Raw genomic sequence first — 22701 nt, forward strand, 5'->3', positions numbered from 1 at the left:
ATGTCATCAGATGGTCAGTGAAGCACCCCAATTTGATCCTAAGTTGGTCGAATATTCCAGAACTAAGCTCCCACTCCGGTCATCTCTGGGAGGGACAGTGTTCCCACCTGTTTTAGAAATATTGAAGGAGGCACGCAGCTGGCATAAGTCAGAGGAGATGTACAGGAGCTGCCAGAAGTGTGAACTGGAGGCTTGGCCAAGGCAGGACAAGAGAGAGAAAGCGGACATCATTTGGAGAGTCGAGAGCTGAAGTCATGAGAACTGTAATCACTAAGAAGGAAAGTGTCAGAGGAGAAGAGGCTGAGGATAGAGCTAGGGACACAGGGACACTGGCAACCAGAGGGGACAGGAGGAAACAACCAGAGGGGCTGGATAGGACTTTCTAAGATCCACCTGCCCACCAGGGCCAGTGCCAGGTGGAATCAAATCTTGACTTCTCATGGCCACCTTCAATCTGGGGTAGGCAGAGGTGACCCCACTCCATAAATGAGGCATCTGAATTTCAGGAAGGTTAAGGAACTCGTCCAAAAACTCAATCTTAACACGGAGAGCTGGGATGCCAACCCAAGTTCAACGGACCCCCACAGCCTCTTGTGGGAGAATGAGAGTGGTAGGAGGTCTCAGAAACCAAGGAATGGAGGAACTTGGGAAAAGCATTGGTCAAGTTTTATTTTAGCAGAGTCTCAGGGCAAAATACCCTCTCACTCCTACACTCTTCTTTGCCCACCAGTGATGCCGATTATTTAAGCCCTGAATCATGGCATTTTTTTCAGCCACGGTTATACTTTGCCCAGCATCTCCTGCCCGTTTGCAGTCAGGTCATGTCAAGAATTGGAGCCTTGTTAATGACAGAAGTGAATATCCTTGTTCATAGGAAATGTGCATGGAAGTGTTATGAGTTCAAGGAGTATGATTATGCAACCTGCTCTCAAATGTGCAGAAGATGATAAATGGGTAGATAATTGATAGAAAGATAATAGATACAGTTGAAGGAAAGAGAGGGGGGGAGGGAGGGAGGGAGAGAGGAAGGAAGGAAGGAAGGAGGGAAGGAAGGAAGGAAGGAAGGAAGGAAGGAAGGAAGGAGGGAAGGAAGGAAGGAAGGAGAAAGAAAGGTACTGCAAATGTAGCAAAATGTAAAATTGGTAGATATGGATATCTGGGGGGTGGCGGGGTTGGAGTTCTCTGTATGGGGTTTGTATTGTATTTGCAACTGTCCTATATGTTTGAAATTATTTCAAAATAAAAATTGAAAAAAAAAAAAAAAGAATTGGAGGCTTACAATGTGGCCCCCATCCTGGATGAGCCAGCCAGCTCTCTTACCTCTGGATTTCCTCTTGTTGAGCACAGACTGCCAGATGATGGTCAGGGTGAAGAGCAGAATGCTGAGGATCCCCACACAGCACACGAGGACGGCATAGACATAGAGGTCTGAAAGGCAAGGACACGTGTCATCGTCACGGGGCCAGGTTGGGGGAGATGCGCCGTCCCCTGCACAAGAGCATGTGAGAAAATGAGATGCTATGAGTCCCAGTGCTACCAGGGTCAAGACTGTACAACTGCGGCAGAGGAACAGACATAAACAGGTTTTTAGGACAGAGAACCCCAGAAACAGACCTGTGCAAATACACTCCACTCAACTGATTGTTGGTGCAGGTGCAAAAGCGACTCAATGGAGGATGGAGAGCATCGTCAACAGCAGGTGCTGGAGCAGGTGAACATCCACAGGCAAAAATACGAACCCCAACCTACAACTCTTATCCAGAAATTAACACAAATGCATCACAAATTTACACGGAATACTGGAAAACTTCTAGAAAAAATCATAGAAGATCTTGGGGATCTAAGGCGAAGCATGAATTTCTTAGGCTTGACACCGAAAGCACATCCATAAAAGGGAAATTTGCTCAATTAGATTTCATCAAAATTAAAAACTTTGCTCTGCAAAAGCACATGTGAAGAGGATGAAAAGACAAGATGCAGACAGGGGGTAGGAAATCCTTGCAAACCACATATCTGACAAATGACTTGTATCCAGGATATATAAAGAACTCCCAAAACCCAATAATAAAAAAGCAGTCTGATTAGAAAATGGGCAAAAGACATGAATAGATGCTTTGCCAAAGAGGATAAACAGATGGCAAATAAGCACATTCAAACAGGTTCAACATCATTGCCATCAGGGAACTGTAAATTAAATCACAATGAGGTATAACCACACACCTCTCAGAATGGCTAAAATAACAGTGACGACGCCAAATTCTAGTGAGGATGCAGAGAAATTGGATCTCTCACCCACTGCTGGTGGGAATGGAAAATGGTACAGCCACTCCGGAAGACAGTTTGGCAGTTTCTTAAAAAGTACACCTGCACCTTCCATGCAACCCAGCAAGCCAGAGAAGCAAAGGAGGACTGGAGTGAGAGATCAAACAAACCAAGAGAATAGAGCTGGTTAGAAAGAATTCCTTTATAATACTACCAAGCGCAACTGGAGGATACCCATTGGGTTTCCTCTCTAGGAAGCCACCAGGGAAAGTTCTGGGAGAAACCGTTTCAGAGGGATATTGGGAGCAGAAGCCAGATTAGGCAGGTTGAGGAGTTGAGGGGGTGTGAGGGTGTTGGGATGGAAATAGAGAAAACTCTCACATGTGACTTAACTCAAAACTGTCTTTCTATGCAGATACCACAGTCTCTGATGTAGGCTTTGTAGATGAATATGGTGGAGAACCCCGTCAGTGAGCAAAGAATTAGGATAAGGGACTGGGACCCCATAGACACAACATAAAACTCAGCAGTGGGACTCCTGGACCTGGAGACAATGGAACATCTCACAAGAAACCAGGAGACAGAAAAGAGTGCACAGAGCAGAATTCACGAATGGCTGTAGGCTGACCGGAACATGGAGAGGAGAGGATCCACCCCACATTTACACACCACCGAGCAAACCTGGGAATAGGATTGTGGAGCTTTTTCTGGCATTAGAAGATGACCTGTCAGGCAGACAGACAATGAGGGGCAGGAGATGCAAGCACCTGGGGCACACCCCAGTTTGCACTGAGGGAAGAATCTGGACCCAAAAGGCAATGGCCATTTGGCTTCAGTCTTATTCTTGGTGAAGAGAGAGAAGCTGTCTCATGGAAGCTTCTGTGCTGCTGGTGCAGGGTGGCACAATCCAAGGGCCCCCCACCCCCACCCCGCACCCCATCCCAACTCTTTGGTTTTGGCACGAAGGGGAGACCAGGTTGAAGACGAGAATCACAGCGGTGCAATCCTCCCACAAGCTTCACCAGCAGTCTTTTGTAGACCTCCATGGACTGCTCTGCACGAGCAGGAGGCAAAGGGCTTCCAAAGGCCCACGCTGGCGTTTCGGATGGCTGTCTCATCAACGTGGCAGAAAGGAGGCTCTCCACAGGCAGCCAAGGCAACAGAATCGTAAAACATCTGGACAATCAGGAAGGCTCGGCCACCCTGCCAAGCCCACGAGCCTTCCAGCAGACCCCAGCCGCCTGCGAGGGGGTTTCCTGACATACACTGCGGCTGCAGAAGCAACCTAAAAAAGCATCACCTCACAGAAGAACTATTTGGAAGGAACTCCTGAGTCTCCCTGGAAAGTTCTCCGCCCCCCCTTCTTTTCCAAGCATTCCTTTTGCTGCTAAAAGACCACTGTCCTGCTGTGTTGATTCAAAGGACCAAAACCACCCCTTTTGGCTGTCTCTGCAGACTAAGCTGAAACGCCCAGCTGTTGAAACTGGGATCATAAACGTGTACAGCTCCAGGGCCACCTTTACGTCCAGCCAGCTCCTCGAAAGTGTGCCAGAGCTAGACCCCCTCCAGGGGACTGTGCTCGGGCTGACTTTTCCTTTAACTTTGATGTAGAAATTTCTGCTAAATGTTGGCTCAAAGGTTTCAAAACTCAGTCCAGGCCAAACAATACTTGCCTGCAGGCCCACATTTTAACAAAGCATCTGTCCTTAACCAAGTCTGGAATTAGCTTTGAAAATACTGCATATATATACCTGCACCCGCACAATAAGCTAGCTTCTAAAATGTCACGTTATATTCATTTCTTAATTTTTGCTTTGTCTTTTGCCCGTTCAACTTTGAAAGGCACAAATGCCATTTCTAGACTCCGTTGCAAACCACCATGCAGAAAGTGCCCTCCCTGCCCCAAACCTACCCCCAGTCCAGGCCTCCCTGAAGCAGATGGCAGAACTGGCGGGCTGCAGTGCGGCTGCACACGCAGTGGGGAGGCTGAGCCAGGGGTGCACAAAGGGTCTGTGTGCCAGCTCCCAGCTTCCCCGACAGCTGAACCCCAACAACGAGGCAAGGCAGCGCGGCCTCAACAAAAGGCAGTCAGCACCTGTGGCCCGGCAACCCTGATCCTGAGGGGGTAGGGGAACCAGCATGTTCTAAACCGAGGTGACCCCGGCATGCTTTCACACAATCAACGAATCCAACACTCCCTTGACCCCTGGTATCAAGACACAGGCCTCAGCCAAATAGGTGAGCCAAGACACCCCTTTGGAGGTGGGTCCAAAGGAAATGAAAATGCCCAGGATGTGTGGATAACACCAAGTGCATGTCTGCTATTTTTTTTTTTTTTTAATGTGGCTGGTGATATCATCTTGCTCCAGGAAAAATACCTGAGCAGTGGCCCTGAGGGATTTTAACTCACTCAAACATCTCATCCTGAGGCCCGACAATGCCTCTTCTGTGCGGTGGGCACTGGGCCAGCTGAGCCGAGCCCCGGGAGGACAGCCATCCGCCCGCGGCCCCGCTGCAGCTCTCCATCCAGGAACAAAAGGGCAAAGGCCCAGGATCACGCGCTGGAGAATCTCGACGGCACCGCTGACCTGGCCAGGAGCTGGGGCCGGGTGAAAAAGCAGGATGCATGGCCACGGCCACTGCCGCTATGGTAGGAAAGGAACACAATACCACAGCTGCACCAACATGTAGTGAGAATTTTGACTCAGCTTTTCTGAAAAGACCCGATTCTGTCTGCTGAGAAGCAGGGTGTACGGTGAGCTGTGGATTTCAAGCCATCAGGTCAAGACCAACTCTGAAAGTCTCTATCAGCAGTTACAGCCACACACGCATCATAAAGTGTTAATTTCATAAAGTGTTTTAGAGATGCTGATCATACAGCAAGGGCTGTGGGGCTAAAGGCTGCACTTCTTCTGAAAACGTTAAGTCTTGCTTTTTGTTCTGCTATTTTTTGAAATATTGACCCGTAAACCTCTGGCGTCAGAGCCACGCTGTGTCCTGATAAAATGCAAATTCTTTGCTCCCTTACTAAATTCAATGCATCTGAAGCTCTGGGCTGCTGACACTCCCCGTGCGATTCATGCATTTGGTGACAAATAGAGCTTGCCCACCACAGCTGCTGCCCCACCTTAGTGCCCTCCTGGAGCAGCTCCCCACGCATACCCGTTCACTGGGCCTGGACCACAGCCCGGCTCCAGAAACAGGATAAATCAATTGGGCTGCCTCGGTTTTACTAAATAGCAGTAAGAAGAGTAAACTTTGCTTTTTCTACTGCTCCCCTCTACGAGGATTAAAGTCGCTTTCATCTCTTGGATAAAGAATTAGGCATTCCCTGAACCACAGCGGAAGGAGAGAATTGGGGATTATTTTGCTAGAAGATGATCAACATAAGAAAAAGGCAATTACAAGATGTGAAGCAGAAACATCCGGGAAAACAAAGGATCTTTGTGGGAGTAAAGTGGAATCTGAGAAACTAAATATTTATAACTACAAAACTCAACAATATCATAATGGCCTACGTGTGTGGCACCTTTTGGTTTGCAAACTACATTCACAAGGATAGTTATATTTTTCTCGGAGAGGAAGTGCCTTGATTGCCCACTGTATTGGAAGAGCTGGATTTGAGTCAAAGCATCCTTCCTCTAAGATCAGCTCTCCAGCCACCATGCCACGGCATAACAACACATGAGTGCAAGAGTTGGATTTGAATCCAAGTGCTCTCCTTTTAGCACAACTTCCACCTTACTTGTTTGGGTTAACAAGAAGAGATGGCGAAGCTCTAAGACACCCCATGTCCTTAGATCCTTTTGGAAAGGTCATTGTGCCGGTTTGGATGTATTATGTCCCCCAAAACACCATTTTCTTTGATGCCATCTTGTGGGGGCAGATGTATTAGTGTTGATTAGGTTGGAACCTATTGGTTCAGTGTTTCCATGGAGATGTGACTCAATCAGCTGTGGGTGAGACCTTCCATTGAATAATTTCCATGGAGGTGTTGCCCCACCCATTCAGGGTGGGTCTTTATTGGATCACTGGAGTACTTTAAAAAGTGCCACACAGGCCCAGACGCAGAGCAGCTGTGAGTGACATTTGGAAGAGGAGCTGCAGCTAAGAGAGGACAAAACGCCCCAAGAGCAACACTTTGGAGAAACGCCATTTTGGAACATAACCTGGGAGCAAGCAGACACCAGCCACATGCCTTCCAAGCTAACAGAGGTTTTCCAGATGCCAGGGGCCTTTCTCCAGTGAAGGTACCCTTTGTTGATGCCTTACCTTGGATACTTTATGGCCTTAACTTTGTAACCAAAAAAACCCCTTTTATAAAAGCCAATCCATTCCTGGCATTTTGCATAATGGCAGCATTAGCAAACCGCAACAGTCATCGATCAACACATGCTGTGCCTTCATGAAATGTAATCTTTATCAGGTTCCTGATCACCTCTTAACCTGAATCAGTTTTCACTGATCCAAGGCTCCGTCTGAGGACACACAAAGGAGTCCATCCCTTTGCTGCTTACAGTGAGAATTCTCCAGCACTTTGTGACCCCAATTCTGTGAACTTTCATTACTTGAAGGCAGGGTTTCTCGACCTCAGCCTGGCTGAGATTTTGGACTGGATCCTTCTTAGTTGTGGGGGTTTCCTGTATATTTAGAATGTTTAGCAGCATTCCAGGCTGCCACCCAGTAAGTGCTAGTAGCTAACCTTCCCAACTGTGACCAATTAAAATATCTCCAGACATGGGAAAATGTCCCTCAGAGGGGCAAGATTGTCCCAGGTTGGGAAGAATGACCCTAGGGCTCAAGCCTGAGCATCCATCCAAGCCATCTGGAGGGTTTTCAGGTCCCATCTCCAGGGCCCAGCACTGCACATGTGTAACAGCTCCCAGCAATGCCGCGGGAGCCAGAGCTCTCAGGCAGTGTTCTCAGCCCAGGCTGCAAGCTGGGGTGGGTTGGGGTGGGGGTGGGGGGTGCTTTTAACACAGCCACTAAATCAGTACCTCTAGAGACGGTTTCCAGGCATCAGTATTTTAAAGCCCCTCGGTGAGTCTAACAAGCAGCCAGGGTTGAGAATCATTTGTTTCAGATTTTCAAACTAATTCTAGAACCCCAAACTCTTTGAGAAGCCCAATATAAAATGCAATCACAGCAGACATAGTTTTCATTTTTATATCATTTGAAGGTGTTTCCCTAACATCACTGAGGAGTAGGAATTCTGGAGCAAATAAACAAACAAAATTTATGCCAATTTGTTGTTTTGACATCCACACTTTAAAACCTGTGGGAATAGAAGTAAGTCCAGGAATTTCCATTTTACTCTTGAGTAACATTAGGCCAAGAAAACTGCTTGATGTTACGGCAAAACTATGAAGTTAGGGTTTTTCTTCCTCTTCTATTCCTTTTCTATGATCTAAGAGTGAGGGTGTGTCTTATAACAAAGAAATATGCAAGCTTTACCTTCAAAAAATGCCCATGTCTTTTTCTTTTTCTCAAAGGATGAATCTTCAGAAGCTTTGAGGGAAATCACTGTAAGATGAAAAAGAAACAGCACAGCATGAAGTACAGTAGCAGCACTCTAAAGTTTATAAAGTAATCTTCATTTGCAAAACCACATTTAATTGCCACAACTCCTGGCTTAAGTAGAAGTACAACACTTGCATGTAACACACAAGAAGCTGAAGCACAAGGGAGAGGAAGTAAGTTCCCATGTTTAAAAGCCAGTAAGTGGCAAAGCTGGGACTCAGCCAACTGTCAATGAAAGCTCTACTTGCCCCATATCTTTGCCAAAAAAGTTTCCCAGTGGGAATTCCAGGAACCTAAGCATTGTTTATTTGACCAGTTTAGTGGAAGTCTTTCTAAAGTGTCATGCACTTGCCCAGGTATTCCCAGATGGAATAATCTGAGATCATTTGATAATTCAGGGTCAGCAATCTGAGCATCATTCCCCATGCAAGACGGTCACACAAAGCAGCAAGCATCTCATTTTGAAATTATTTTGTCTTCTTTCAGTCACTGAATTTTCCATGCCCACTTTCAACAGGCAAAGAAATGCAAACTTGAGCTAAACTGTGTAAAACCTCAAATATCACACCATGGTATGTGGAATTATGAAATGGTTTCATGCACGAGGTAATGTATTCATAGGTAAAAAAAAAAAAAAAAAAATCTAAAAATTAACCAGATGAAAAAAGTAAAATGTCAGGAAATGATATGATTGTCCAATAGAATTTTCTGTGTCTGCAATGTCCAATACGGGGGCCACAAACCACATGGGGCTACTGAGCTTGTGAAATGGGACTAGCACAAATGAGGAGACGAATTTGTATTTTACTTAACTTCAACTGATTTAAACTTCAATAGCCACATGCAGTCAGTGGCTACTGTAATGGATCGCTCCAGCTAAGAGGAGCTAGAACCTAAACAAAAGGACAAAGGTAGTGGGAATGGAGAGGGAAACTTAACATGGAACATACAATGAGGAAATGAATCATTATGAGAGACAAGGATTAGGAGAGCTGAAAAAAATCCATCTCTGTATTTCCACTTTCCTAATTACATATTTATATTAGATAATTACATGTATGCATTGCTCTATAGCTCAGCTGTTGAATAGCTCTCTGAAGATGTGTGTGCGTGCATGGGTGTGTGTGTGCATTTGTGTGTGTGGTGTACAGAGACAGCAGAGAACAGCAGGGATTGTAGAGACACTTAAGAAATTCAGCCATACTTAAGCAGTATTTGTTGAGAGAAGCTGCCCAGAAAGTGGTGACTTGGATGGGTAGAAGGCAAACAGAGCTTTTAACAATTCTTAAAGGGCTGGGGAAATGGAAACTGGAAGGCCAGGGTGAGCACCCCAGGCTTTCCATTGGGGATGTCTCCCCTCATTGGAAGGACAAAACAGAAAAAGACCAGAACACAGAAAAACTGAAACCCAGCCTCCAAATAGTTCAAATCCTAAGTGAATGAAAGGAAATGAAGGAGAATGATGGTATCTTCCCTCTACCAGAAAATAAAAATATTAGCCAGACGGTAGATACCTGAAACTATCAAACTACAACCCAGAACCCATGAATCTTGAAGACGATTGTATAAAAATGTAGCTTATGAAGGGTGACAATGGGATTGGGAAAGCCATAAGGACCACACTCCCCTTTGTCTAGTTTATGGATGGATGAGTAGAAAAATAGGGGAAGGAAACAAACAGACAAAGGTACCCAGTGTTCTTTTTTACTTCAATTGCTCTTTTTCACTCTAATTATTATTCTTGTTATTCTTGTGTGTGTGCTAATGAAGGTGTCAGGGATTGATTTTGGTGATGAATGTACAACTATGTAATGGTACTGTGAACAATCGAATGTACGATTTGTTTTGTATGACTGCATGGTATGTGAATATATCTCAATAAAACGAATATTAAAATAATAATAATAATAATAATATTAGCCAGAGCTTCTATAGTTTTTCAGAGTGCCTGGCATTCAGTTTAAAAATAATATATATATGACAAGCTTGAGAAATTCATTAGAGAACTGGAATCGATTATAAAATGTTAAATGGGCAGAGGCAAAGTCCTTCTGATCACTTTCATTAGCCTTTCAGTCAAGAAATTATAGGACCTTGATTTAATCTGATTCCAATTCCCTTTGCCCTATTTGGGCTAGAAGACAAGGGTCTCTCTAGCCTATTTAGGAGACATATGCATTGAAAGGGCAAACAAACTGGGATTCTAAGCGAACAGGGCTTTACGGAAGAAATGAGAGGCTGTGGCTCCCCTCTGCCCCACCCCCAGTGCAGATACAGGGTTATTTTATGGGAAAGCACAGCAACTTTGTCTGGTATGGGATGCTAGGAATCACAAGTCACAATGTTATCTGCTCATCCAAAAGGAAAAATCTTTACATGGACACTGCCGGAGTTCAGGAAATTTTCCCAAGATTCCCCCATAGCTATCATGTTTCAGCTGTGCATCTCGTGTTTCCTCAAATTGCATTTGACACATTGGCAAACCATGTGTCTGAGGCTACAGACTGTAGGGAAACAGCCTGTCCAATATTCCCAGACCGACAGGAAGGGCTTTATATGGCCAATAACGAGCTCTCCTGCCTTTATGTACACACCTCCGTCTACTGCACTGCTCCACGTGGATGTTCTAAATTTACCAGAAGCAACCTCTCGACACTTAATAGAAGGGATGGAAGATGAGGAAATGCGTCAAGGAAACATATTGCTAGACTAAGGAAAGACTGGCAAATTTTCCAACCACAGATTACTTAGGTTGGTCAAAAACTTTTTGAAATAGAGAGCAAATTTCTTGATCAAAGAGCATTTGTAACCATTTCCAACAAGTTTCACCATCGGAAGGCTGCAGCCTTTTAAACAAGACTCAACAAATCTCTCCACCTTCAGTTGCACCTGCCTCTCCCTGTGATCCTGCTGGACCCACAGACAATGTGGGGGAAGGCAACTAAGCAGCCTTTTGAGCCCAAACCGCTGGCTCTTCTAAGTCTCAGCCCAGGGGAGCTGAAAGTTGTTACTTTCGGTCTTATTTTCTAGAGCTGCTGTAGCAAATATCATAGACTGGTTAACCCAAACAATCAAAATGTATTGTCTGACAGTTTCAGAGACTAGAAGTCCAACACCAGGGAGGCTTTCTCTTGGAGTAGTAGTGTTCTAGTGTTGACTGCTGGCGATCCATAACTCAGTCTCTACCTCTCCAAACTCAGTCTCTGCCTCTGTCCCATGGCGGTCTGTCCACTTCTTTCTACTCCTCTGGCTTCTACTTCCATGTCTGAATTTTCCTGCTAATAAGGTCTCCAGTCATATTAAGACTCATCCGAAACTGGGTTAGCCTCACCTTAACCAATGTCATCTTCAAAGATCCTGCTTATAAATGAGTTCATACCCACAGGACCAGGGAGTTAGGACCTGAACATTTTTTAAGGGACATGTGATGGTTCAAAGCTGTACCAGAAAAGTAGGTTCTTAAAGTTAATCCCTTCCTTTGAGTGTGGACCCACTGGAAATAGGATCTTTTGGTGAATAGTATCTTAAGTTAAGATGTGACCCATCTCATTCAAGGTGGGTCTTAATTCTCTTACAGGAGTCCTTTATAACAGAATGAAGTTCAGACAAAGAGAAAAAAAGCCACGGAAGCCAGAAGCTTCCAGAAATGAAACCTGGAAGAGAAGGGAGAAACCAGCAGATGCCGCCATGTGCCTTGGCGTGTGACAGAGGAGTCCAGGGGTGTGACAGAGGAGTCCTGTGTTCAAGAAGAAGATATTGTCTTGATGATGCCTTGATTTGGACATTTTCACAGCCTCAAAACTGTAAGCTTGCAAGCCAATAAATTCCCATGACTAAGACCCAACCCATTTTATGGCATCTGCTTTCAGCATCCTAGCAAACTGGAACAGGCATGATTCAATCTGCAACCCTTTCTGACAACTACCTATGATTGGGGGAGTTCTCAGCTTGATCCTGCAAGGAGAAAAACACGAGTTTAGCCTTTTAACCAGTGGGGTATCTTGTAGAGTCCTGGTGGCGGGGTGGGGGGGCCCTACCCCTCAGGCTTGGGTATCCATGGGAGTGGGACTTCCCATCCCCTCCCAGGGGGGAGCATAACTGGGGTCACAATTCCTGACTGTCCCTCCACTCCCATCTCCACTCACACCCCACTCTCCTGGCAAGGAAAAAGAGACCCTGATTCAAGTGTCCCTGATCCCCTCTGGATGAGGGACTATATTAAAGCCCCTGCTCACTTCAGCCTCTGCTCTTGCCACGTGCTCTCTCAGACTGGTGGCGGGCAGAGGCTGTGTCCCCATCGAAAGGTCTCGTGGCCCCAGCTTCTGGGAGTACAGTCAGCTCTGCCCCCCAGGGAGCCTTTTGTGGTCACTGGGGGACAGTTTCCTTTTCAGTCCTTCTGCATTCAGGGGCACACAAGGAGGGTGGCAGGGACCTGCCCACCCCTCCCCACCCAGCCCACAGCGTGCAGGGTCTCTGTCCACCTGCTGTGCCCGAGCAGGAGCAGCAGCAGAGAAGCAGACGGCCAATTGGGCCTCAGAGCCAAACCACCTTTCTCAATAAAGCTATGTCAGAACCTAAAGTGAGTGTTTAGATTTCCGTTTGACTCCTATGCCTCATTACTGATCCACACAGGGGTCATCACGGAGAAGGGGAGTAAACAGCACCCCAAAACAGGCAGTCAGTTGACCCATTAACTGCTGGGGCCCCAGACCACACGGCAGAGCTGGCTGACTTTCTGGAGTGGGTCCTCTCTGGGGAGCAGGATCGGATGGAACCGAATAAAGAGCAAGCTGTAAGGGCCTCTGTCCCTCTGGGAAAAACTGGCTGAAACAGCCGCAGGATCAAACAGTCCGGAAGAAAGCAGCCCAGAGCTGCTGGAGACAAGCTGATTCTATCAGCCCGCGGACTGACGGAAGCCGGGTGGAAAGAACAAGCCTTGGCACCAGTCCCCTTTGATAGGCTGCTGGGAAAACCAACACTAAGGGAAGTGTGAAACCCCAGAGCTTTGATTCCTCACTCGGAAAGGAGTCAGCCTCGCAGGGACTGGCATGTTTCCCCACCGTGGCAGACGGCCCCCCACGAGTCAGCGCCAACCGGCAGAGGCCGATATCCTCCGGGCATCTGAGGGCCTCGGTCCCCTCCCCATGTCCTGTTAACTTGGGGTGCTGACACCCCTCGGCCAGGGCAGGACCCGTTGAAGGACTGACCCAGGTCGTCCACACGGGAGCCACCAGGCGATCTTTTGAGGCCCTGGGAAGGTTCCCTGTCTCCCAAAATTCTTTCCCACCTGCTCACCAGTGCCCCCGATTCCTTTGACAAAGAACCCCATGATTAAAGCTGAAATTGCAGCTATAGGTGACATCCAAAGTACGGGGCCGGCTTCTGACATAGGAAGCTTCCCTGGTGTGGGTCACGATGGCAGGAGGGCAGAGAGGGCCTTGGCTTTCCGAGACGAGTGAGGGGGCAGCAGGTAGTGGTGACCCGGACGCAGGACAGGCAGGCCCTGCTGTGGGGACACACTTTCTCCTTTCTACAGCCGCTGCTGGTCCGGCCGTGAAAACATCCTCCCAGGTGCCACAGAGCTGGGTCTGGGAGGTGTGGCCTTCACTCAGCGCCCCCGAACCACAGAATTGTTCAATCCTGTGGTGCAGGAGAATCACTTAGGGCTCTCAGAATGCAGATCCCCAGGCACCCCAACCTTCTGGGTCAAGAAATCTGGGGAAGGCCCAGGAATCTGCATAATTAGGGGTCACAACTTTTGGGAAATTCTGAGGCAGGAGGTGCCAGGACCACACGGAGAGAATCCCTGCCTGTGACACTCCCCAGTGGACAGGTGGACGCGGGGTCCGAGGGGGCAGGCCAGTCAGGGTCCAGAATGGGAAACTAAACCCAACGCCTCTTTAATTTAATCCAAGGAAATTTAATCCTTAGCAAAACGTAGGGAGTAAGTCTATTAAAAGAGTGCTGTTTACAAAGGATTCCTAACACACAGTAGTGAATCTCAGTGCAGCAGAATACAACGGTGAAAAGCACATCTTTCAGGAAAAAGGTATTTTTGCATGAGCAGGACATCTATCAGCTGGGATCCGAAAGATTGATGTGAATCCCTGAGTGGTCAGTTCCCAAACGTGGATCTGCAGAGAATCTGAGTCACCTTCCAGAGAGGCCTCCTGAACCACCATCTAATGTCTCAGCCCCTGTCCCCACACTTGGCCGGGTCCCCTTAAAGCACGCCACTGTCCCACAGACTGAACGCTGTCCTCACTCGCCCTGCTCTTTATCTGTCTCCCCCCCACCCCCAGCTGAAGGGATGCTCCATGAGGGCTGGGACTCTCATCTGTTTCCTTTACTTTTTTGAATTCTCCTTGGCATCTATTTGGCATCACTGTTTTGAACAAATGAGAATGGAATGAATGTGATACTATATTGGTCGAGGCCGACCAAAGGGAATTTAGTACCGTGGCATCCTGACGTTCTGGAAGGCTGGGGAAAGAGGCCAGGGGCAGAGGGCACCCTGCCCACCTCAGGACGGCCTGGGAATGCCATGGGAATGCACCCAGCCCCACGGACACCGGGGACGACTTCTCCGCAGGGTTCAGGATCTTTGACTTGCGAGCTCTGGGTCATTACCGTTTACTCTATGGCCTCCGAGTTCTCAGTTTCCCACAGTCTGGAAGGAGGAAGTCCAGAGAACTTAAGCAGAACAGGAATCTTAGTATCTCTTCAATTGAAGAGAAGGGGGCATTAGTTTAAGACCCAGGCCTCCTGCAAGTGCACCTTATTAATTTCCACCCGGGGGTGTAGAAATCTGGAAAGCAAGCAGCTCCTGCCTCAGTTTCCCCAGGCAGCATCTTGCACAGATCAGGGTGGGGGTGGGGGCACAAATCTAAGAAACCAGAAGAGGTTGGTGATGCAAAGTACCAACAAGAAAATATCCTTAAGTAAAATAAATACGGGTCAATACCTTGGCTCCAATTTTAAAAATTAATACACTGCCCCTTCTTTTTCAATGATGGGATGTTTTCCTCAGGACAAAATACTGTTAAAGTGTAGATGTGTCCCCACTATTTATAACTGGGTCGGCATTCTCAGGGGAGAGGACCTAAGAATCCCAACCCTGCCCTGCAACCCCAGAGAAATACAGAGATGTTCCCTGTTCCCTGCCAACTGCTTCCTTTCTCCCTTGTCTCTCCAAAACACACCCACACAAAGCCATATATGTGAGCTGGACCTCCAAGTGACCTGCGTGGAGCAGCTGATGAGAAACAGAAAGGCCCAGCTTTGTCTAGTTTAAGCAATTCTTTCCTTTTGCATTTAGCCTAAGACAAATTCTAGAAAACAAAGCAAACAAACCAAGAAAAAAGAAACCCAAGAACATAATTAAATAGACTTCCCATTAAGACAAGGTGGTGGTTGGAAAAGAAGTTCACATTCTGAGACAGAAGTAGCTACATAAGACAAAAGCCAGGTTTATGTCCCAAAAATAGTAGCTAGGAAATACGGAAACGTAGGGTGTAGAATCAGTCCTCTCCAAACACAACTTGGGGATGGGTCTATCAACCACCCTCCACTCCTGGTTACCATTTTAAGTGGGCCTTTTGCAGAAGAGTTTGGAATGCTTATTCATGCTTTCATCCAAACAATCTTTACCAAGTCCCTTCCATGCACCCTGCACTGGGTCATGTGTGAAGGTGCCTCTAAGAAGGATCGATCTGCAGGGTCCCTGACCTTGGCATCCCTGGCCAAGCCCACCTCACCAATCCTTCCTCTTGGTACCACCCACCCCACCACCTGCCAACTGCCATGTGCACCCAGCTCTGCTGAGATGCTCACCAGTTCCTCTTCCCCCATGACCCCAAACCTTTGCAAGTTTAGTTTTCTCTACAGAAAGGGCAAGACCATGCCCGTCTGTTGAAGCACCCACTACCGTGTGGTCCAAGTGCAATCCCACGTCCTCCATTTGACCTTCTCACAGTCCCCCAAGAATGCAGTCCCTTACTCCCACTAGGGTCCCTTTCGTGCTTTCTTATTAGAGACCCAGAGAGAATCTACTAGATCTATGTCCATATCGACACACGTCTCCTCCTCTGAAGTGTGAAGCAGGGGTCTGGGAGGGCTGAGAGCCTTCCCCTTTCTTTGGACAAGGCACCATGCTTGACAGGCTCATAACCAGGATTAAATACATACATGTTTGCTGAGTTTAAGTTTTTAATCTCTTTCAAATTCTTCCAAAACCATGGCAGTTGGAATGAGGGTAGGTGCAATGAAGAATTGTTTTAAGGGGTCTCTAAATTACACTCTGGTTGTCAATTTGCTCCCTTTGAGTGTCTGGACCTGTTGACACTTTAAACACCATGATGTGTGCTTGTTTAATTAAGCAACAGCAGTAAATGTTAGTAAATCTCATTCCTAATTATCTATTCCATGTCTCCAGAGAAAAAGGAATTATTTAGCTAATTTCTTCCACTGAAACTTGAAGCATCCGTTCCTCATGGTGGTAACTTCAGATCCAATTATTAAATTTGCTCTCACATTTTGGGGGTTAAATAGTCAGAGGGTAAATTATATAATTTCACCTTTGCCCCCAAACACTTTCAGGATAACAGACAGTTTTCCATTTGCTTTTTCCACCCCCTGTATTTAAACCTTACATAATCTTATGTTAAATAACAACTGAGCTTGTTAAAATACACTTTTTGGGGTTACCATGAAATGCTGATTAAATTGCAGGAGACGGCCTTTGCAAATTGCCTCTATTATTAGCATTTTCACTGTCTAGGAAGACATCACCATTTGAAAGCATGGAGATTAATTTCGGCTCAGAATATTAAACTGCTTCTGAGTCTGCGGGCAGCAGAACTGGCCGAAAAGCCATTGCGAATGATTTTTTACGAGGTCTTGGGAGCCAAAGCTGCTGTTCCCCCAAGAGCAGAAGCAAGAAATGAACGGCAGCATCACTCCTGGGAGCACAGGGTGGGGTGGGAGGTGTTCCAGTTGCTGGTGTGGGATGACAGAGGTGAGCCCCTCCAAACAGCCCTGCCTCGACACTCAGCTCCAGCCCCAGCACTGACCAGGCGTCCCCCTTCAGGCCTCATCTTGGGGCTAGTCCAGCCTTCCGGTCCCCAGCTGGGGCCACCCTCTGCTTGGCAACTCTAACGTCTGCATTTCTTGGGAGGTGCCCAGAAAGACAAGTCTGGGAGGACGGAGAAGGCACTAAGGAGCTAAGGGAGCTTGGGAAGAACAGAAGAAGCAAAAAGAGGCAAAGAAATGACCAATGAGGGCAAGGGACAAAATACAACTTGGCAATTGCTTGAACATGGGGGGCAGGGGCCAAAGGGGGTGAAGGGAGAATAAGGGACCAATCGGAACCCAGTCTTCCCAGGAGCAGGAAGGGCAGGCACGGGGGGGCACGGGGTCCATTCATAAGCTGCATCCCTGATGCCCAGCAGCTCGCCCGTATACACAGGGAGTGGGGAATCAACATGGGTCAGAAGTGAAATTTGTCTGTCTATGGGGGCAAAGTAAAGTGGATTTCTTCAAAGATGATCATTATTTGACAAAAAGCCTCCACAACTAGATATATCTCATTTTCCACTTATGGGAAAGATGTTGCCCCCTGAAATAGCAGAAAATCTTCTCCTCACTTCCAACGTAATCTTGGAAGTTACCCTGAAGAGGATAGGCACAGCTTGTCTGGATATCTAGGAACATTACATGCTCTCAGTTTTTAGGACACAAATACTTACTAATTTGTTTGGTCCTATCTGCTGAAAAAGTAAGATGAGAGATTTCCTTTGTCCTAAAGGTGCTAAGAACCAAGAACATTTGGGAATCTGGCATTACGCTATGATGCTGTCGGCTATGACACTCATTCCAATTCAGAATGCTCTGAACTCCCCAAATAAAAGCAAGTCGCCCCCTCGGAGAGAGAGGTCACTGAGCAATTGGATCTCCTGGTTGGAAATCACCCCAAATCTCTGCCTGAACTCCATTTGCTTTCACCCCGTTCTCCCTGTTCCATCACCTGCTGCCACCATTTCAGTAATGGGGAAATAATTGGACCCCTTCTAGGGGGGCAGGCCTGGGGCTGGGGCATTTAGGGCAAAGCGACAGCCACCTGGTGAGACCCCTCCCCAACTTTCCTGGGGCCAAGTAGGGCATCACAACGCTGCTCACCTCCTTGTGTCGTGTCTCACCTGTGGGGCGCATACCTGCATCTCACCTGGCTGGTGGCAAATGAACAAGAAGGCATCACCGAGAAATGGGCTATTATCAAAACAGAGGACACAGGGCTCGCCAGGCTGCTGTGATCAGAATGAATGCAACTCACAGAGGCTCCCCTGCCCTCCCAAGGACTGACCCGGGGCTCCCGGGAAGTGCCCTGCACCTTCACCCTCCACTGGTGAGCCCAGGGCAGGTCTGCACGGCATACACCAGAGCCCAGGTGGTCCTTCCGCTGCCCCCAGTGTTGGCGTTTCCCGGAGGTCTGTCCATGGTCCCTGGTCTTTGGGGATCTCACCCACCCCCATGGCTTCACCTGCCAGACTCAGAAATCAGTGTTTCCCAGCCAGATCAGACTCACGAGTACATCGACTTGCAGGACATCTCACAGGGATGGTTCCCCAGCCATCACTCTCAGTCCTAAACTTCCCCTATGCCCTGCTCTCTCTCAGCCGCTCCCACTACACATACTATCCTAGTCAGACCCCTGGGTCTCATCCCAAAGCTCTCCCTCGCCATCTCCCACATCCAGTCAATTATTGAATACTTTTCATTTGGCCTCTTACTATTTGCTCCATTCCTACTGCTAAATTTAGTCCATCACCTCAAGTCCGGGAATCTACAAAAGACTCCACCTCCTCACCTTCAAGTCTGGTTCTCCAAATCCATCCCCTAAGTGGCCAACAGAAGGATTCCTCTGAAGACTTTAATTGCCTCATAAATATTCAGATTCCCATCCCAGACCGTAAAAGATAACCAGATCTCCTGGGCGGATGCTTGGGAATCTGCATTTTCACAATGGCCCTGGTGATTCTTATCTTCAGTTTGAGCTTCTCTGCACTAGATCCACCTGTGGCCACTCCCTGCCTCCCAGCTGTCGTCCCAGCCATCCAGGAGCACTTGGTGTGTGTCTTTATTCCCTGCGTCCCTTCTACCTGAGAGGCTGGCTTGCCCCCTCCCGCTCCCGGCTCCGACTCCACCTGCATAAACCACCAGCGTCAGCTCCAGCCTTGTATCCCTCCACGTGTTCCCAAGTTCCCAGTCAGTGCCCATTAGAACGCCCCCCGAGGGAAGGAGAACCAAATTTACCCAGCGCCGCTGAACATCATCGCTGACATTATTTTCTGCACCATTTCTTCGCTTAGCCAAGCAAAAAGCTTCCTTTACTGAACTAATCACATCCCTTAAGGGCTGCTTCTCATTTCCTTATGACTTTTGCCCCTCTTCTCTAGTTTGAATCTATCTTCCTGGAAATGAGGTTCCTAAAACCGACTGTGCAGTCCCAATTGCAGTGTCACCAGTGTCACCTCCCTTCTCAGAGTCACCAGGCCCTTTAGCACATGGAGAGAAACCACACTGGCTGTATTTGCCGCCGCGCAGCATTGCAGAGTCACATCTAATTCATGGTTGGTTATCACCCCAGGCTCCCTTCACAGAGACAGCCTCCTGGCCTCCCAGTGACTGTTCCACATGTGTTTTCCCCAAATGTGTTACTCTGCCATTTCCAAATTGAATCTCATTTTGTCACTTCCTGCCTGCATTTCTTACCTCCCTGGGTTCGTTTTTATTACGTTTCAGTCCTTGCTGACTTTAAAAACATTTCCTAATTTTGTATTTTCTGTAAAGTTCATTAGGATGATGCATGTCCTTTTACAATGTCACTGATACGAAAAAGTGTGATCAAACTTAACCTTGCCCCTCGTGATTTCCATGAAGCCTCTCCAAGGGGTTCCAACGCCCCACCTCACTTAGGACGCTTCCATCCATTTCCTCTCTATATAGTGCTTCTCGCCCTGAAACGGTCACATGGCACGAGCCATGGAAGAAACTATATAGCATTCTTTGCATTTCCTTCTACCTTTGTGGAATAAAAACGGCACTGACAAGTTCATCTGCTATGACAGGCTCTCTGAAGCAAGCCAAGCATGACTCCGTTGCTCCATTGTCTTCCAAAGTTTTCCACTTTTGTTCATTTCGTGTCACATGGGACTGACTACCGTCTAGCCAGAAGCGCACCCATCCCGTGCCCCGTCCCACCCAGACACGGTTTGCAGATAAACACCAATTTCATTCTCCCCTATTCTCTGAAGCACCCGATTCTTCAGTTACAGGTTGAAGCACGGCCCTGCAAAGACCCGTTCAAGCCCTAAACCCCCGTCCTGAGGGTGTGATCCCATTTGTAAACTGGCTCTTCCAGGGTCCTGGACGAGGGTGGGCCTTCAGCCCTTGCAATTGGAGTCCTCATAGACCGAGGCGACATGGGCCTGTGACAGGAGGCAGGAGGGGACCGGTGGGGAGAGAGACGCAGGCACAGAGTTGGGGATTGCCAGCTGCCACCCCAGAACCCCGCAGACGGACTTCGGAGGCTGTGGCATCCTGCGGCCCCTCGCTGTTGGCCTTCTGGCCACTGAAGCTGCGAGCTAATCAATTCCTGCTGTTTAAGCCCACCAGCCTCTTGCACTTGTTAAGCAGCCCTGCAAACTAAGACACCACAGTATTTATTAATTTGCACAGCTGAAACATAAACTGGCAACTCTCTCTGTGCTTACGCCTACACTTCTTAGCCAAACACTTTCAGGGATGTCCAGGAAAAAAAAACATGATAAAATCATTTATAGTATAAATTTTATTCTAGCAATTTACATCTTTTTTCTTTTTAATCACTGCATACATCTCCTCAAGGACAAACCCAGATATTTGGGAAATCCGAAAATACATAGAGCAAAGTAAAGCAAACAATGCAGCAGATATCAGATATAGAGGTGGGCTTGTCTTTTTCATTTTGCCTGGCATTCGTAAAATCACTATACAAGCACAGTTGGGCTTTGGAAGGGGCCTCTTGGGGACAGGGCATGCATGAGATGGGCTACAGATTTGACACTGTGCACTCGATATGCCTTGTAACTCCATCCCTTTCTCTCCACTTGAAAGAATGTATCAAAGAGCAAGAGGTTTGCACAGGTGCTGTTACAATAGACTTGACTCCACCATAATATATATAAACAATTTAAATTCCCAAATTGCTAGACTTTAGTGGACTTAGTTGTGGCACCCCCATAATATCCAGGGGTTTAATTTATTCAACAACCTGGCAATGGGCTTTCCCACTTGAAATGACCTTTGGCAGCCAGTGGGCTCCCTGACCACATTCTTATCACCTCCTTCTGTCAGAAGAGAATCCCAAGGTTTCCTTAGTGTGACCATTTGCAGGTCATGAGGCACCCCAGCTAAGGAAAAGTGAGACATACTGGAAAATAGGAAAAATGCCAGTGGCTAGAGGCATGCAAGTGTCCTGATTTTTTTTTAAATGTAGGAGCGTAGGGATATAATCTGAGTTCATGTGCCTTTCATCTATCTCTGACAGGTTTCTAGAATGGATTTTTAAAATAAGCGTTTTGAGAAATTAAGAAGAGAAAAGGTAAATTACTAAGAGACACTGACAGTTCATTGGAAACAAGTTTCATCAGGCCAATACCAACTGCTTTCCTGATCTGTTTACTAGCAGGCATCATGAAAACGTCATGGATATCTCAGAGCTGGCCAATTTTTCATAAAAGGCAAGTGACAGTCTCTAATGGCAGCTTTGGGGGCTAGATAGAAAAGTGTGGCCAAGAGAAAAGGGCAGATGTCAGGTTAGAATTCTTAATACTTGTATGCAAAAAGAGTATGGACAGACGACTCAGCGTCTCTAAGGCTCTGGCCAAGGTAATAAGTTTAGAAAAAGAAGGAAGATACAAAATCACAGATAACACTGAGGAACAGCTGAAAAAGACTATATCAGAAATAAAAAGATTACACATTACATTGCCAAATAAAAATCAACAGACGTAAACAACTTTTCTATACATCAGCAATTACCAATTTTTGTTACAAAAATTATGTGGTACATGGGGTGTGGAGGGAGATTGGGTAGATCCAAATCGCCAACAATAAAATTCCTATGAAATATGTTTGTTTATAAAAATAAACATAATAAGACGGGTTTGAGACTCATGTGAAGAAAATTTTAGTGAAAGACATGAAAGAAACCCTGAATCAATGAAGGAACAAACCTAATTCCTGGATGGGAAATTTCAAAACCATAAAAGATATACAAGATGTATATATATATCTACCCACCAAAGCAATTTATAAAGTCAGTGAAATTCCAATAAAACTCCAACTTAATTTTATTGAACTATTTTAGCTGAAGGAAAATCAAAATATTTAAGAGCAGTCAAGATATTTTTTGAGACTAATCAGGAGACTTGCCCTATTTTATAATAATTTAAATAGTGCTATATCGGTGGCAACAGACAGTTTATGCAGCAGAAAGTCCAGAAACAGGTACATATAGGAATTTAACTTGCGAAAAATATGGTATTTCCAGACAGTTGCAATTTTAGCTGTTTGATAGATAATGTAGGGAGAACATGATCGCTATTTGGAAAAGAAAACATTAAATTAGCTATTGCACACCTTATATAAAAAACAAATTCCAAAGAAATAAAACAGTGAAATTTTTCTTTTGATCCTTTAAAAGTATTAGAGGAAAATACGGAAAACATTTTTATATGCTTGGGATAGAATATACCTTCTGAAATTAGATACAAAAACAAAAAACCATGTGCATTTTATTCAATGTCCATTACATCTCAATAAAAAAAGACTACTGTGGGATAATGAATGCACAACCATATGATGGTACTGTGAACAGTA

General features: G+C 46.5%; 1 protein-coding gene across 1 annotated transcript in view; it reads right to left on the reverse strand.

Moving 5' to 3' along the window:
• VSTM4 (V-set and transmembrane domain containing 4) overlaps positions 1-22701 on the reverse strand; it is a 100422-nt gene that overhangs the window by 65779 nt on the left and 11942 nt on the right. The window contains exons 3-4 of the mRNA XM_037805163.1: positions 7717-7785; positions 1321-1428 (exon numbers count right to left, since the gene is read on the reverse strand). Coding sequence (XP_037661091.1) covers positions 1321-1428; positions 7717-7785 — 177 coding nt within the window. The remainder of the gene's footprint in view (positions 1-1320; positions 1429-7716; positions 7786-22701) is intronic.

This window comes from Choloepus didactylus, chromosome 15 (assembly GCF_015220235.1).
Source record: "Choloepus didactylus isolate mChoDid1 chromosome 15, mChoDid1.pri, whole genome shotgun sequence".
Classification (NCBI taxonomy): domain Eukaryota; kingdom Metazoa; phylum Chordata; class Mammalia; order Pilosa; family Megalonychidae; genus Choloepus; species Choloepus didactylus.